We start from the raw sequence: 15,714 nt of genomic DNA on the forward strand, positions 1-15,714 counted from the left end.
GGCTGTGGTGGTGCATACCTGTAGTCCTAGCTACTCGAGAGGCTGAGGCGGGAGGACTGCCTGAGGCCAGGAGTTCGAGGCTGCAGTGAGCTATGATCACACCAATGCACTCCAGCCTGGGAAACAGAGAGACTCTGTCTTTAAAGACACAAATAAAATTCTGGTCCTATACAGCTCCATTCTCTCCTCTGCCTTACCCCCACTTTTTTTTTTTTTTTTTTTTGAGATGGAGTCTTGCTCTGTCATCTAAGCTGGAGTGCAGCAGTGCAATCTCGGCTCACTGCAACCTCTGCCTCCTGGGTTCAAGTGATTCTCCTGCCTCAGCCTCCCAAGTAGCTGGGATTACAGGCGCCTGCCACCGCACCCAGCTAATTTTTGTATTTTTAGTAGAGACAGGGTTTCACTGTGTTGGCCAGGCTGGTCTCGAACTCCTGACCTCAGGTGATCCATCCGCCTCAGCTTCCCAAAGTGCTGGGATTACAGGAGTGAGCCACTGCACCTGGCCCATTCTCACCCTGTTATGTTATTGATGTCACAAACTGTATCAGAACTCCCCGTTATGTTATTGATGTCACAAACTATATCTTTATACATTGTGTATCTACTAACAGATTCATAAATTCTTTTTTATGCATTTGTCTCTTAAATTCTATAGAAAGTATAAAGTGGAGTTGTAAACAAAAATTACAGTAATACTGGTTTTTACATTTGTCCATGTATTTACCTTTACTGGAGATCTTTTTATCTTCATATGGCTTTCAGTTACTGTCTAGCATCCTTTCATTTTAACCTGAAGGACTCCCTTTAGCATTTATTGTAGGGTAGATCTAGAAGTAATGAACTCCCTCAGCCTTTGTTTGTCTGGGAATATTTTAATTTCTCCCTCATGTTTTTGAAGCACAGTTTTGTCAGGTATAGAATTCTCAGTTGACAGGTTTTTTTTTTTCTTCCAGCACTTTAAATATATCATTTCATTGCCTTCTGACCTTCAAGTTTCTGCTGAGAAATCCATTGATAATCTTATTAAGGATTGATTATATGTCAGAAATTGACAAGTTGCTTTTCTTCTTGCTTGCTATTTTAAAGATTATTTCAACAGTTTGATTATAATGTGTCTCAGTGTGAGTCTTTTTGTGTTTATCCTACTTGGAGTTCATTGAGCTTTTTAGATCTTTAGATGCAGATATTTTATCAAATTTGAGTTTTCTTCTTAGTCTGCTTCTTACTGCTGTTTTGCCAACATCTTCTGTGCTTTCTTACATAAGCTCTCTCTAGTAGAAATACCATTTTCTTACCTGACATTTACTCTTTCCTTCAAGGCTTAGCTGAAGTCTCTCACCTCCATCACACAGTATTCTCAGACTGGAGTAATTTATATTGTAAATATGACATTATTATCTGCACAGCTCACTTTGTAATTAATCATCCTGCCTTCAGTGATACCAAGGAGGCCTTTTCTGACCTCCTTCAGGGAGAGTCAAGTTCCCATTCTCTGTGTTCCAATAGCACCTTACCTGTCCCACAGTGCTTACCTGTTGTAGCACCTAGTACACTGCATTGTAATTATCTCTTTATATTCTTATCCCCAACCCCTCACACCAGGTGTGTGTTCACATACACTGAATTAAGAGCTTCTTAATGACAGGTGCCTATCTCACTGGTTTTATGTACCTCCTAAGTATAGCATAGTGACAAGTATGTAATAGGATTCAGTATGTGTTATTGAGTAAGTAGATAAGTTGCATAGTGGTATATTAGGTTTTATTGTGTATTTTCTCTATCGCTCTTCATAGCAATCCCATATATGGTTTGTAAAGTAGATATTCATTTTATAGCTGCAGAAACTAGAGCTTATAAAGAGTTTGTTGGTGTTTAACTTTTTATTTAGCATCTACTATGTAAACTGGGTATGCTGGCATAAATTATGTAATCCTGTATGCAGTTGTGAGATACAGGTTTTATTATCCCTCTTTGAAGAGAAGAAAACGGAGGCTTAAAAAAGATGAAATGACCTACCTAACTGGAGCTGGTTTAGGCAAAAAGAATTTGATGACCCCTATATAATTGGAAGAGTAAAGGTATAGGTGGGCGGGAAGGAGGGTTAGAAAGAGAACAAATAGGATGTGTATATATATGTATGTATATATGTGTGTGTGTGTATATGTGTGTATATATATGTATGTATATACATATATAGAGAGAGAGACAGAGAGATTTATTTTAAGAAATTTTTAAGATTGTGGGAGCTGGCAAGTCCGACATCTCTAGGACAGGCTGGCAGGCTGGAGACCCAGTGAAGAGTTTATGTTGCATCTCAAGTTTAAAGGCAATCTGAAGTAGAATTCCTTATTCCTTGGGGGACCTCATCTTTTCTTAATGCCATCAAGTGATTGGATGTGGTCTACCTACATTATTGAGGGTAATCTGCTTTACTCAAGCCTACCGATTTAAATGTTAATCTCACCTAAAAAATACCTTCACAGTAACATCTAGGGTCGTGTTTGTCCAAATATCTGGGTACTGTGGCCTAGCCAAATCAGCCCATAAAATTAAGTATGACAGGAGGTGACAGGAGCCAGGGCTTGCTACCTAGAATGCTAGCTTTTTATCAGTTCCAAATAAAGGCATCCTAGATGAAGATTCTGACTGCTTTGGCATTGGTCACAGGCTCATTCTTGAATTAATCTCTGTGATTGTGTGGTGGGGTACTTTGACTGGCTAAGCTTCGACCAGGAGCCAATTTCTGGCCAGTCATTGCCCAGAGAGATGGCATCTTCTGTTTGAACTATATGAGTAGAAAGACATTAGAAGAGGCAGAAAGAGAAGCAATCTCCTAAAAGGACTGCTGAACCCTAGAAGGAGAGAGAGTCAGTCAGAACAAAATAGCTTACATCACCACTACAGTGATGTAAGGTGACTTGTGACAGAGTTTGTATTTAGTATTTAGTAACCTATTTTTCTCCAAATCTGATGGTTTCAAAACCATATAATGAGTTTCTAAAAGTAGAGAGTAGATAGGTTATTTTGAATGATATTGAGATAAGATTTTGGGGGCAGAAATTTTAGTGTTTACATTATTTATTCTGTAACTATATTAGATCAGTGTTTTCTAACCTTTTTTATAACCCATAATTCCTTTTAACAAATTTAAAAACTACTTCACTATTGTTTAAAATTCTAAGTAATGTTAATATTTAGGCTCAATATTAATTACTTGACATCTTACATATTTTGCCTTGCAAATCCTAAGATGATAGAGATATTAACATCCACATATGAAAAATAAGACTAGGGTTCTGAAAGGTTAAGTGACCTGATCAGAGTGAGAAAAACTATTTCTCAGAAGAGCTAGATTTTTCTCTGTTTGCTTGTGAGAGAGATTGACAGTTAAGCTACTTGATGATACCATTTTTATGGTGAAATGTACTCCAAGAGAATTTTTATAAATAAGTTTCAGGATTGGAAAATACAGCTTTGTGAGTTTTCACAACTTTGTAGTTTCTAATAGTTTCTAGTTTTTAATGTTTTCTGGTTACGAAATAGTGGATGCTGCTGTTTAGGAAAAAAGACATAAAACTGTGTTTCTGGGAAGGACTTTGAAGATGATTTTATCTTGTCTTTGATAATATTGGAATTGCATCAAAAACTGAGACAGATGTCTTACAACCTACTCCCTGTACATAGAGTCTAGGAAAATGGAAGTGGATTGCATAGACTCAAGGTCCCTCAGCCTAACTGTCCTTGTGAATAACTTGACCATTTCATATTAGATTTATGTATTTATGAACCTTAGGCTTCTGAAAGCCTAGCTTGGGATTTGCTTTCCTTGATGGTTCAAATTCACCGCTCCATGGAATCAGAACTGTGAGCCTTTGGAATACCAGGGAGGTTTATTCTTGGCTTGTTCTTTATAGCTTTGGTACTTGTGGATTCCTCAGGATGTGTAAGCATCTTAAAAATGAAAAGAACCTGAAAGATAGTCTAAAATAGAGGATGAGTAGGATCATTTCATTTCCCTTTTCTGGAGATTACTAAGGTGAGGGTAATAGCTTTTCCTGTCATGACATCCAAGATGAGTTGTGGTTCGAGCAAAATGCTCACACACCTTATTTTATTTTATTTTATTTTTTTTTTTGAGACAGAATCTGACTCTGTTGCCCAGGCTGGAGTGCAGTGGCCTGATAGCTGCTCACCGCAGCTTCCGCCTTCTGAGTTCAAGTGATCCTCCTGCCTCAGCCTCCTCAGTAGCTGGGACTACAGGTGTGCGAGACCACACCCAGCTAATTTTTGTATTTTTAGTAGAGACAGGGTTTACCACATTGGCCAGGCTGGTCTCGAACTCCTGACCTCAAGTGATCCATCCACCTCGGCCTCCCAAAGTGCTGGAATTACAGGTGTGAGCCACCACACCCAGCCTCACACACCTATTTTTGAAATAATGTCTTATATCTGTCTTATCTACCTATATTGGTGGGCTCCTTGAGAAGTTGCATATAAATATTACTTCTTATTGTGGCACAGATCCTTAAAGAGAATTGTTTTTAAATTACTAGTGTTAAAAATAATGCTTGTATTGATTATGTGTCCATCAACTGTAGAAAAATATACACGTTCAAAATTAGGGAGAATATAAGAAATATGGTCAAGTATCCTAAGTGCACACAAAGATATGTTTAGATATTTTTATTTGCCTGAAATGAGAAGAATAGTTATAAAGGTTAAGAATCATTGCAAGACAACAGAATAACATTTGAGCATCTCTGAAACTGTAAACTAGGTCAAGAAAATTACTTGATTTTCAGTCTGATATACAGGACAGGTTTTCAGTCATAATTTTTTTAATAGAAAGTGATATAATTGAACATTTAATTCTTTTTAAGTTTTCTGTTTAGCAATATATGTTATACTACTTGGTTGTGCTAATAAAAGGAATATTGTAAGACCAGAATTTTATTAGATAAACATGAATCAAAAGTTAAATTTAATTGATCTTCTTACTAAGAGGAATTAATGCCTAAAGATCTCCATATTTTTTTTTTAGTTGGGAATGGTCTTCAGGATATGTTTAGAGATAACACCATCCTTTCCTCCCCTTCCTCTTCCTCCCCCATAGACCCCAAATTATGAACAGAAATTTGTAGTCCTCAAGCTTCCTCCATTTTACCCAAACATAGACTGTGTTTGCTGTTTATAGCTGAGTCCTTTGTAATCTGTTTTGGATTTTCACCAAGTGAGCTTCCTTCCTTTGCTCTCCCATCCTTCTGCCTTGGCTACTTTGAGTCAGCTCACTGGCTTCTTATAGCCCTGTTTTCCTGCATGCACACTTGATCTGAGCAGACACTGTCAGTGACAGCAGTTAGCAGCAGAGCAGAAAGAATTCAGTACAAATGTGTGCACTGCTGATCTGTGACACTGTAGTGTTTTCTATTTTTGTTATTATCTACTTTCAGAAACCAGGAGCTGAGTTGATACTGACCTTGTGTGGAATGCCTCTGAGGATTTGGGATGGGGGGAGGGTGCTAGATTTTCATGTGACTTATCTCTAACATGCTGCAGCAAGACTGAAAACATTCATTTGCTCACATAAGGAGGAAAGAAAATTTCCAAGATTGAGCTTGCAGAATTTGTTGGGTATTTTCAGAAATTTTTCCCCCTGTGTTTTTGTATTTCTTGAATTTGCTTAATTTATATAAGGGTTGGAGGTGGGGGATGGTCTTTGCATGATAAATAGGTTGAGGTATGGAAGGATCGGGCTGCAACAATGATTCTCATGGTAAGGGACTGTTTAAAATCACGACATTGCGACCCACATTGCGACCCATCTGACAAACGGTTAGTGAGCTCCTTGGCCATCTCAAATGTTTAAAAGTAACAGTGTACAAATAGCTTTATTTGTATGCTTTCTTCCATAGACATCTTAAGAACATTGTGCCTACGTATCCAAAACAGTTGATTTTTGTCTACATTTAAAATCTCACCTCAAGAAGGTGAGAAATATAAATGAAGCATGCAGTTGTCCCTTAAGTATCTGCTTTGGTATAATTTTCTCACTTTCCTTTATGCTGGAGCTAAATGGAGCCTGAGCTTACATTCTGGGTTATGTCTGAGATGGAAACTGAAATGTAGTCTTGAAGCTCGAAGGAGAAACTTGGCTATACTAATCTGGAGGACTTGTTAAATGCTGTCTTCCCTTCTCCATGTTGCCGCCTTTTACCTTTCCCTGCAACCCCAGAAATGTACTGCTGCAGAATTCTTTGAGCTTTTTCTCTCATTTTGTAGAAAAGAAAGTGAAGGGAGGTGTGTGTGTTTGTGTGTGCGTGTGCACGCATGATTTCAGTATAACTACAAATGGGCAGTTAAATTGTTACATCAAAAGTAACAGCTTTATTTTGCAATTCTGAATCTAAGGTTGCTTGGGATTCGTTCATAGCCACTCAGGCCTGATTAAAGCATATAAGAATTTAGGTAACGATGTTTCAAAGTAAAAGCGGAGCCCAGCATGTTTGATTTGAAGAGTAGAAGAGATAAATGCTGCTGTGGTTCTTTTTTTACTTTATATATACTGTTTGTATATTTGATCAATTGGATTTGATATATGGTCCTAAAATAGCTTTTTTTGAGATGTAATTTTTGATAGAGCAAATTGCCTGTGTATTAATAATCTTTCCCATTTTCTCTGTTGTTTCATTCTAAAATTGATGCACACCAGTGATTTAAGGGGAAATTAACACTTCAGTAAATGTCTTTTTCCTTAGTATTGTTGACTGTTTTTATTAGCCATTTTCATTTAATTTGACAGTGGTACCTAAGGGTTAACCTTACAGAGCTGATGCAACCCCTCCTTTTCTTTACCAGCAATTTTCATTGGACACTATTTCCATAGCAACAGTGACATCAGTGAAACCTGAGTGTTTCATTGATTATTTTTCTCCTCTTCCTTTTTTAATCTATCCTCTTTTCACCACATTTTAGTGAGAAAGCAATTTTTTTTTTACAAACGGAGCTTATATTGATTTTTATTTCATAAATAATTGAAAGAGGGTAGAAAAATCTGCCCTTCATTTAAAAATTGAATGTTTCACTATGTATTTAAAAAGCGATTCAGGATTAGGAGGATGGATAACCATACCAGCTGTAGCTGATGTTCTAAAATATTCTTGCATTGTTTGCTGGTCTTCTAGGGAAAAGAATAATGTGGAACAGGACCTTAAGGAGAAGGAAGATACTATTAAACAGAGGACAAGTGAGGTTCAGGTAAGTGACCATAAAATTTAGTGTTCCACTGCTGATTTAGGACTATTCATTTTAAATTTATATGGTTATTTACTATTTGCTGGATGTAGTATCAGGTCAAGAGAATGCCTAATGTTTATATTATATAAATGTTTATCTTTTCCAAGATGATTGTTCTTGCTTGGAATTCTGGCCTGCAAAGATTATACTGCAATGAGAAAGCAGTATTTTTCAGCATAGATTTCTAGTTTTGAAAGTATTTTTTAAATGGTACTTACCTGCATATTATATCATTAAAGGTATAAGTTTGCATGACTTACAATGTTAATATTTTTGCACCAGTAAAATTAGAGTGAGACCATCATATCATCATCATCATCATCATCATCAAAAACCAGAATGCTTTTTCATGCATGTGAGGTTTTTGTTAGCTAGGAGACCTAGTATGTTAAAGGACTGTTTCTCATAATACTTGTAGGGTGGGAGATGATACAGAACAATTTAAAGTAGCATTTTATGAGTAGCTTAGTAACCAGCATATCTTAAACTTTGGCATAAAGAGCTTTAATTCATTTTCATTAGGTGTTGTGTTAAATTGTTTCATTTTACAAAGAGAAAGGATGACAAAAACCTCAGTTTTTGTTTGGGAAATGATAAAAATAAGGGAGTAGCAGTGTTTCTAACGTTAGAAATAGAGAAAACTGGGCAGTGCCTCACTTAGAGCAGTAAGCAATGCATGTGGCCATGTTATTGGGGTACTGTTTCCTTAGTGCTGCACCGGCACATAGAGGAGATTGGATATAGAAGCACTGGTAGCAGTTGCTAGTAAGAACTCTTGGATGGGCATTTCTTAATGTGTTGCTTGTATGTTGGATTTTCCTGCTTTTCCTAATAGTTTTAAGTAGGGAAAAACTCTAAATTGTGTTAGGCCCATTGTTTTGTTTTGATGCAGGACATTCATTAGAGATTGTCTGTCTGGTGGACTGTGCTAGGGTGGGGAGAATGATTTACTGAAGAATTGAGGAAGAAGCCAGAGAGACTTCTTGCTGGAAGTTGATTCTCTGATTGGGTGACTACATTCATTATATTTACTTGAATTTTCCTGAAGGAAGTGCAAGTTAAGAGATCATCATCAATATAATTCTCTCTCTGGCAGTGAGGTTAGGTGGGCATAAGAGGGTAAGTTATCTGAATTACATTATTTTGTGCAGTTTTTGAGTTTCTTAGGAAATGCAAAAGAGCCACACATTCTAAGCAGTTATTACTAAAAATAGTTTAAAATGGAAGATAAAATAATCTACACAAGTTTTCATAATTTGAAGAAATAGATGTAGCTACTGATACAATTTTGGACAGCTTCTAAATTTAGCCAGTTACTGCTTTAAAGTACATAGGTTCTTGTGATAGACAGTATTTTGTTGAGTATATCTACCTGTTGGTTTTTCCCTGGTGCATTTTTTGAGGATGTGAATTTAAATACCCAGTTTAGAAGAGTGCTGAAATTTACATTGTTTCCTTCAGTTTAAATAGGCTATCCCTGAACATTTGGTGTCTTATAATTATAGAAGTTTTGTTGTCCATCAGAATTTCTCCGTGATTTGCTTGCCCTTCTTACTTAGTGGCAATGGTAAGGTGTATGTCTAACCTTAAGCTTTGCAAAATCCAAAATGTGTGATTGGCACAGGAAGTCGAAATGGTTCAATTTTTCCACATAGAGTGCTCTAAGTATAAGTAAGGCATCTTGGGCCATGGTAAGTAAAGACCAAGTAATAATCAATGAAAAAAATAGTGGATTAATTAAAGATTTGGGTTAGTAGATTCATTATTTATTCATTATACACTACAGTTATCTATGTTATGCATGGTAATGAGGTACTAGACTAAGAATGATGTGGATAATTGACATCTACCAGTAATTAAAACTCTTATATTAGTGATCATTTTCAATTTTCTGAAGCAAAACTTACCATAGGTGGTAATAAGTATATTTCATTACCTATTTTGAGGTAACTCTGATTTACCCATTGGTACTGAGATGTAGACTGGAAATAATATGGATAATTAAAGTCTGTAAATAACTCCAACTCTCAATACTTACTTTCTAATTTCCCTGGCAAAAGGCAACTCACTGGAGCTATTAATAAATGGCAGAATCAAAGAGAGTGTATTTCACTGCTTCTTTCTGATCTACTTTCTAATGGCAGTGCTAATGAGAAATGTCAAAATGAAGACATTGGGGAGGAGAAGTAAGGGAATTTTGACCTATCAGTACCTGCCGCACTTGGCTTTTTGAGTGTTCTTGCTTTTCTCCATATTAATAAAGTCACAGTGATAATATGAGCTCATATCTCAAACACAGAAATCAAACTTTTAAAGCCAAAAGCTTTAATTTTTTTTTGTTTTGTGTTTATGTAGTCTGTCTAATTCAGTTAGAGTAGAAAGTCTGCTATGTAATTAATTTCTGAATTTTTGTTTCCTGTCTGTATTTCTGTTAATTACTGCCTTGAAAACTTTCTGTTTAGGATTTTTTCTTGAAGATGACTTCACATTTTATTTCATGAGATGATCACTGTTAGCTTGTATGAGATATATACCAGTGGATCAAGTTCTGTGGACAAATTAGGCCCAAAGTGATCCAATTCCAAGGGGGAAACGTTGTGAAAAGCCATTTTATCTAAAATGTCTAAGGTTTGGGTGTGTATTTTTTGTTTTGTTTTTCATAAGGGGAGAAAGTAGACTCACATTCTTCCTACCTTAAAGAATTGCCTATGTATGATCTTATTAAAAATTTTTTTCTTCTGAGTAGTCAACAGATATTTTAGAAATTCACTCTCATATGCCTGGTTTCTTCAGTTTTGAGTAGAACTTTATAGCAACAATTTGATGTCAAACAAACTTTGAATTCAGTTCCTAGCTCTGCCACTTCCTAGGTTTGTGATCTTAAGTAATTTAACCATTCTATACTTTAGTTTCCTCTTCTGTAACATGGGATAATAAAAATAACAAACACTTAAGAGCTGATGTAAGAATAAAGTGAGATAATGCAGTAAAGTGCCTCACAGAGTGATTGGCACTTGGTAAGTGTTCAGTAAATGTTCTTACTAGCTGTATTATTCCGCACCCTACAATCATCTCTTTATTATCTTCTCTTCACCTTTAAGCTCTTTCTTCTCTGATATCCATCTTCACATAGGCCTCTTGGACATAGGACTCTTCAATTTGAAAATAGCCCTTCCTTGGCTATTGCTGCCACTTTAACTACCAACTTATTTTGCTCTACTTTCATTGCTTTGTGTGGCCATTTTCCCCCCCTTCCTATCTTTGTAGCAACCCTGTACAGTCTGCTGCTTGCCCATACCACACTGTGCATTTTCTCCCCAGGGCCAAGAATAATCTTAAGGCCAAATCTGTTCGTCCTTCTTGTATTAGGTACTCCTTTCTTGGGTTGTATTCTCCTGGATATCTTCCTACCTCTCTGAACCTTTGCTTCCATTGACTTTGCCAGGGACAGATGGACAGACAGATTGTGTGTGTGTTTATGTGTGTCCTTTCTTTCCTTCTCCATAACCCCTGTCATCCATATGCTGATAACACCCAAATGTTTATCAAGCTCTCAACTCTCCTGAGTGCCAGTCCCACATCTCCAGTTAGCCATTTTGGTGTTTATCATTTGAAAATCCGTGTGTCTAAAATGAATCTTATTGAAAAAACTTGGCTTCTGGTTTGAACTTTCCTATTTTTCTTTCTCACTACTGCCACCTGTATCGCCTAATATCTAAAATCTTAAAGTCATATCAGAAGTGCTCACTCCATTCGCTCTTGCCTTTCCTCCTAAACCAATTTAGTATCATGACTCTCAGATGTGGGAATCTTTACTGTTGCTCACTGCCACCATTAATGATGGGAGGGTGTCATACCTCAGGTTATTGGAGACAGAGAAAAAGATGAAATACAAACCCTCCTCTTTTTTGACTGTCTGACTCTGTACTCTGTGCCATATATATTCTCCTTCTTATTCCCACTTTTATACCTTTTGTTGTTATAGTCCAGAATGTTCTCTACTTTCCTGCTTATGTGAATTCCACTCATGCCTTAAAGCCTAGCTCATATCCCACCGCTTGTCTTAAACTTTCCCTTCTCTGTCTCTTGGTCCACACCAGTCTTTCCTGTGTTGGAACTCCCAGAGGAAGGAATACGTATCCACTTATATATGGCATGAACCATATGTTACCTGGTAGTGTTAGCTTGGTGTGATGTGTATAGCTTCCAATATCTTCCTTCCTATATATTGTGAGCTCCTTGGGCTTAGAAATTGTGCCTTGGATCATATTTTTCATTATATTTGGCAATATATTGTTAGATGGAGGTAAATTTAAGGAAGCTGTTCATAACAGCAGTGAATAAACTTTGGTTTTGTGTATACAATTTAAAATAAGACAATATAACTGGAACCCATAGGTAGAAAAGATTGAGAGCATAGTAGTTATCATGAAAAGTCAGACTTCTTCATATTGTTCATATTAACCTCATGTAAAAGAAGCTCCCTATTATTTATGTTTCATCATAAGATTCAGTAATTCAGAGTACTTGTCCATGTTTTTTATTTTAATTCACTTAGTTTTTTTCTTAGATGAAGAGGGATGACTTATCTTAGATAGAAATAAAATTAGATACATGAGCTCAGCATTCTTTTTCTGGCCATAATGCTCTTTAGAACATACTGGGAAGCATAAGATTGAGAAATAAAGGCAGTCTGTTAATGGGGTTTTCTAACACCCACCCTAGTTTATTAGGCTTCCTTTCTGTTCATTGACTTAAACATCTTGTTCTATAGTTGATACATTTTTAATGTTAAGAATAGTCCTAAAACTTCCATCAGATAAAACAGTGTATCTGATTATTTCTAATTGTAGGTTAGTTTATAGAGGTTTTCTTTTAAAAATAAATAATTATATAATTATGTATAATATATAAAATATATTACTGATATTGATATGAACTATTAACATGATGTTTGCATCTGTTTCATATAAAATACAGAGTTAAAAGGTTTAACTTTTCAGATAACTTTTAAAGTAACTTCATCAGTTGTACATCTGACTTGAGTTGCTAAAATGAAAGTTTTATTTTTTCATATGTCTAAAATTCTTAGGTATTTGTTTAAATTTTATTTCCACTACCCCATAGCACTTCATGGGGGATAGAGGGATAGCAGATAATTTGCCATTTTCAGTAACTTCAGTGATTTCTAGAAAACAGGACGTTTTCCTTGAAATTTCTTTTTAAATAAAGCCAAGATTGCCAGCTCAAATATCCTTTAATTTCTAGATGAGTAACCTCGGATATGGCTTGCTTTGATATTTTTCTAAAATAAACCTTGGCACTATATTGCTCTAGTTTTGTTCACTTCATCCTTGCCATGCTTCAGCTGCTGCTATCTTCCTTTCTTTTGCTGTTGATGGCACTAGTAGGCAAGTAGACCATGATCAGGGGAATAAAGCAGAACTAGGAAAGCATCTGCAAATGTCTTCTGTCATTCACTGGAGGGAATGGCATTTGATAGTGCTGAGTCTGTGCACAGACCCAGGAAAGGATGTTCCCAAGGGCCACATTTAGGAAAGAGAAAATTACCCAAGTTCTGCAGAAGACACTGTTTGTTAGGAGAACCTTCCACTGCTCTAGTTAAGGGCATGGCGGGGGAGGAGAGAGCAGGAAGAGAGAGAGAGAGAGGTACATCTGTTGCCTTAATTTAGTCTCAGGATAAGCAATCTGTACCAAAATAAAGTTGCTAAGTATATCTAGATGCTGATATTGATATTGAAATTGCATTGTGATGGTGGTAGCCTTACAAATAATTTTCCAGTGAAATTTGTTATTAGCATGTATATTTGCATGAGTTCATTTTGATTTTGTGCAGTTTAATAATTTTAATTCTGTATACTGGAAAGGAAGGCCTTTTTGTATGTAGTTTAGTGTTGGAATTTTTTTTTTTTTTTTGAGACGGAGTTTTGCTCTTGTTGCCCAGGCTGGAGTGCAATGGCACGATCTCAACTCACTGCAACCTCTGCCTCCCAAGTTTAAGTGATTCTCCTGCCTCAGCCTCCCAAGTAGCTGGGATTACAAGCATCCGCCACCACGCCTGGCTAATTTTTTATTTTTAGTAGAGACGGGGTTTTTCCATGTTGGCCAGGCTGGTCTCGAACTTCTGACCTCAGGTGATCTTCCAGCCTCAGCCTCCCAAAGTGCTGAGATTACAGGCGTGAGCCACCACACCTGGCCCAGAATTTTTATAGACCTTTTTTCATATTTAGAAATAGACATAGAGAGACATTAATTATAATGAATTTTAATATGGACATCGTTCCAGCTTGAAGTTTCTCATTAATGTTAGGTATTTCCTCAGTAACCTTTCCTTTAAGTCCTGTAGTTTTGTATTACTATGTGGATTTTTACTGAAGCTAAGAAATGGAAAAGGGCAGTGAGTCTGGGAAATTTGAATGAATGTGTTTGCTCTTTGGGAGAGAAAGGGCAGAAAGAAGTAAATATTATATTGGTTTGTTTATTTGCCTTCCTCTTACATAAGCCTGTCTTTTGAGGTTGTGTTTAAGTGGCTCACTAAAAATATTATTTATGAAAAATAGTTCAGTTTATTAAAGGAAACCAGCATTGATTCTATTATTGGTAGTTCTTACATAAAAATTTAGTCACATCAGAATATTTTTGTATTGCCATTTTTATATTTTATATTGGTAGCAATGTGATACTTAAAAAAACAGCAAACTTGACATTTTCTGATTATAAAAGTAACATGGGTTCATGGTAAATTTGTAAAATGAAGAAAAGTATGAAAAAGATGTAAAAAGCCTTTCTAGAGAGAGCTGTTGTTAACATTTTGCTGTATTTTCTACAAATATGTATAAATTTCTTTATATTAATTTGTGATCATACTGTATATGCCTCTGTATTCAGCTTTTAAAACTTAGTGTCATGTCCTAGACATTTTCTTATATTGTGTGACCCTTTTAAGGTAAATTGTGTTTTTTGTCCCTGGATTTACCATAAAAGACATCAAAATTACATCTGGCTTTAAAGATATTATTAGAGACATGAAGTAGATAAAGAATATTTTTCTTTGGGGTATGAGGGAGGGTGGGGAATATGACTAGAGTATTTACTAATGGGGATAGATAACATATATTTTTCCTATTCCCACTCTTGAACATTTTTAGTTAAAGGGAAAGAGAAAAAACTTTTTTCCCTCTAGTATTTAAAACATGCTTTTGGGACCAGCATATTGTTATATAAACCTATATAATAATTTTATGAACAAAGTAAGGAATTCAAAATAGATTATATTTTCTTTTTTTTCTTTTTTTTTTTTTTTTGAGATGGAGTTTCACTCTTGTTGCCCAGGCTGGAGTGCAGTGGTGCCATCTTGGCTCACTGCTGCAACTTCTGCCTCCTGGGTTCAAGTGATTCTCCTGCCTCAGTCTCCCTAGTAGCGGGAATTAACAGGCGGCCACTACCACGCCCAGCTGATTTTTTGTATTTTTAGTAGAGATGGGGTTTTACTATGTTGGCCAGGCTGGTCTGGAACTCCTGACCTCAGGTCATCCACCCGTCTCAGCCTCCCAAAGTGCTGGGATTACAGGCATGAGCCACTTTGCCGGCTCAATAGATTGTATTTTCAAACTAACAAAATTACTTTAGATCTGCAGATAACATTCTTTTAAAATATTTTATAGCTGAACTAGACCAAGCACTGTGGCTCATGTTTGTAATCCCAGCATTTTGGGAGGCCGAGGCGGGCAGATCATTTGAGCCTAGGAGTTTGAGACCACCCTGGGCAACATGGTAAAACCCCATCTCTACAAAAAAATTTAAAAATTAGCCAGGCGTGGTGGCACATGCCTGTAGCCTCAGCTACTTGGGAGGCTGAGGTGGGAAGATTACTTGAGCCCAGGAGGTTGAAGCTACAGTGAGCCGTGATTATACCACTGCATTCTAGCCTGGGTGACAGAGCAAGATCCTGTCTTAAAAAAATAAAGGTATATGCCACAGTGACATGTTAAAGCAGTAATGATTATTTCCAAATAATGAAAGTTTTAAATGTCAGATCAGCCTTGGTCTATAGATTATAAAAATACTGAATCAGTTTAGAAATGTAGGTATTATTTTAAAAAGTTTAAAAAGCATTTGTCATAGGTCAGTTTGGGGTATTAATAAATAGCTGTAGTTTAAATACATAGTGAAGTGTTTCACATTATGTAAAAAGAATGTAAGTCTTTTCTTTCTGTCAGTCTCATGCGTGTTTCCCATTAGTTTCTCCCACATACTAAAATCCTATGATAGTTACAGTAATTGCTTAATTAAGCCCCTGGAATGTGCTAGGCATTGTACAAGATTTTGGATAATCAAAGAAAGATGAAGCTGGACACTGTCCTTTAGAAGTTTGTAATTTAGAGTTTAGCTATGATTACA

The 15,714-nt window shown here is 36.3% G+C and overlaps 1 protein-coding gene across 3 annotated transcripts in view; it reads left to right on the forward strand.

The window, feature by feature from the left end:
• Positions 1-15,714, forward strand: part of EPS15 (epidermal growth factor receptor pathway substrate 15) — a 164,972-nt gene that overhangs the window by 90,269 nt on the left and 58,989 nt on the right. For all 3 annotated transcript variants that reach the window (XM_034965094.2, XM_034965105.2, XM_034965099.2), the window contains one exon: positions 7,182-7,254. In XM_034965094.2, the coding sequence (XP_034820985.1) occupies positions 7,182-7,254 (73 nt within the window). The remainder of the gene's footprint in view (positions 1-7,181; positions 7,255-15,714) is intronic.

Source organism: Pan paniscus, chromosome 1 (genome assembly GCF_029289425.2).
Source record: "Pan paniscus chromosome 1, NHGRI_mPanPan1-v2.0_pri, whole genome shotgun sequence".
Classification (NCBI taxonomy): Eukaryota; Metazoa; Chordata; class Mammalia; order Primates; family Hominidae; genus Pan; species Pan paniscus.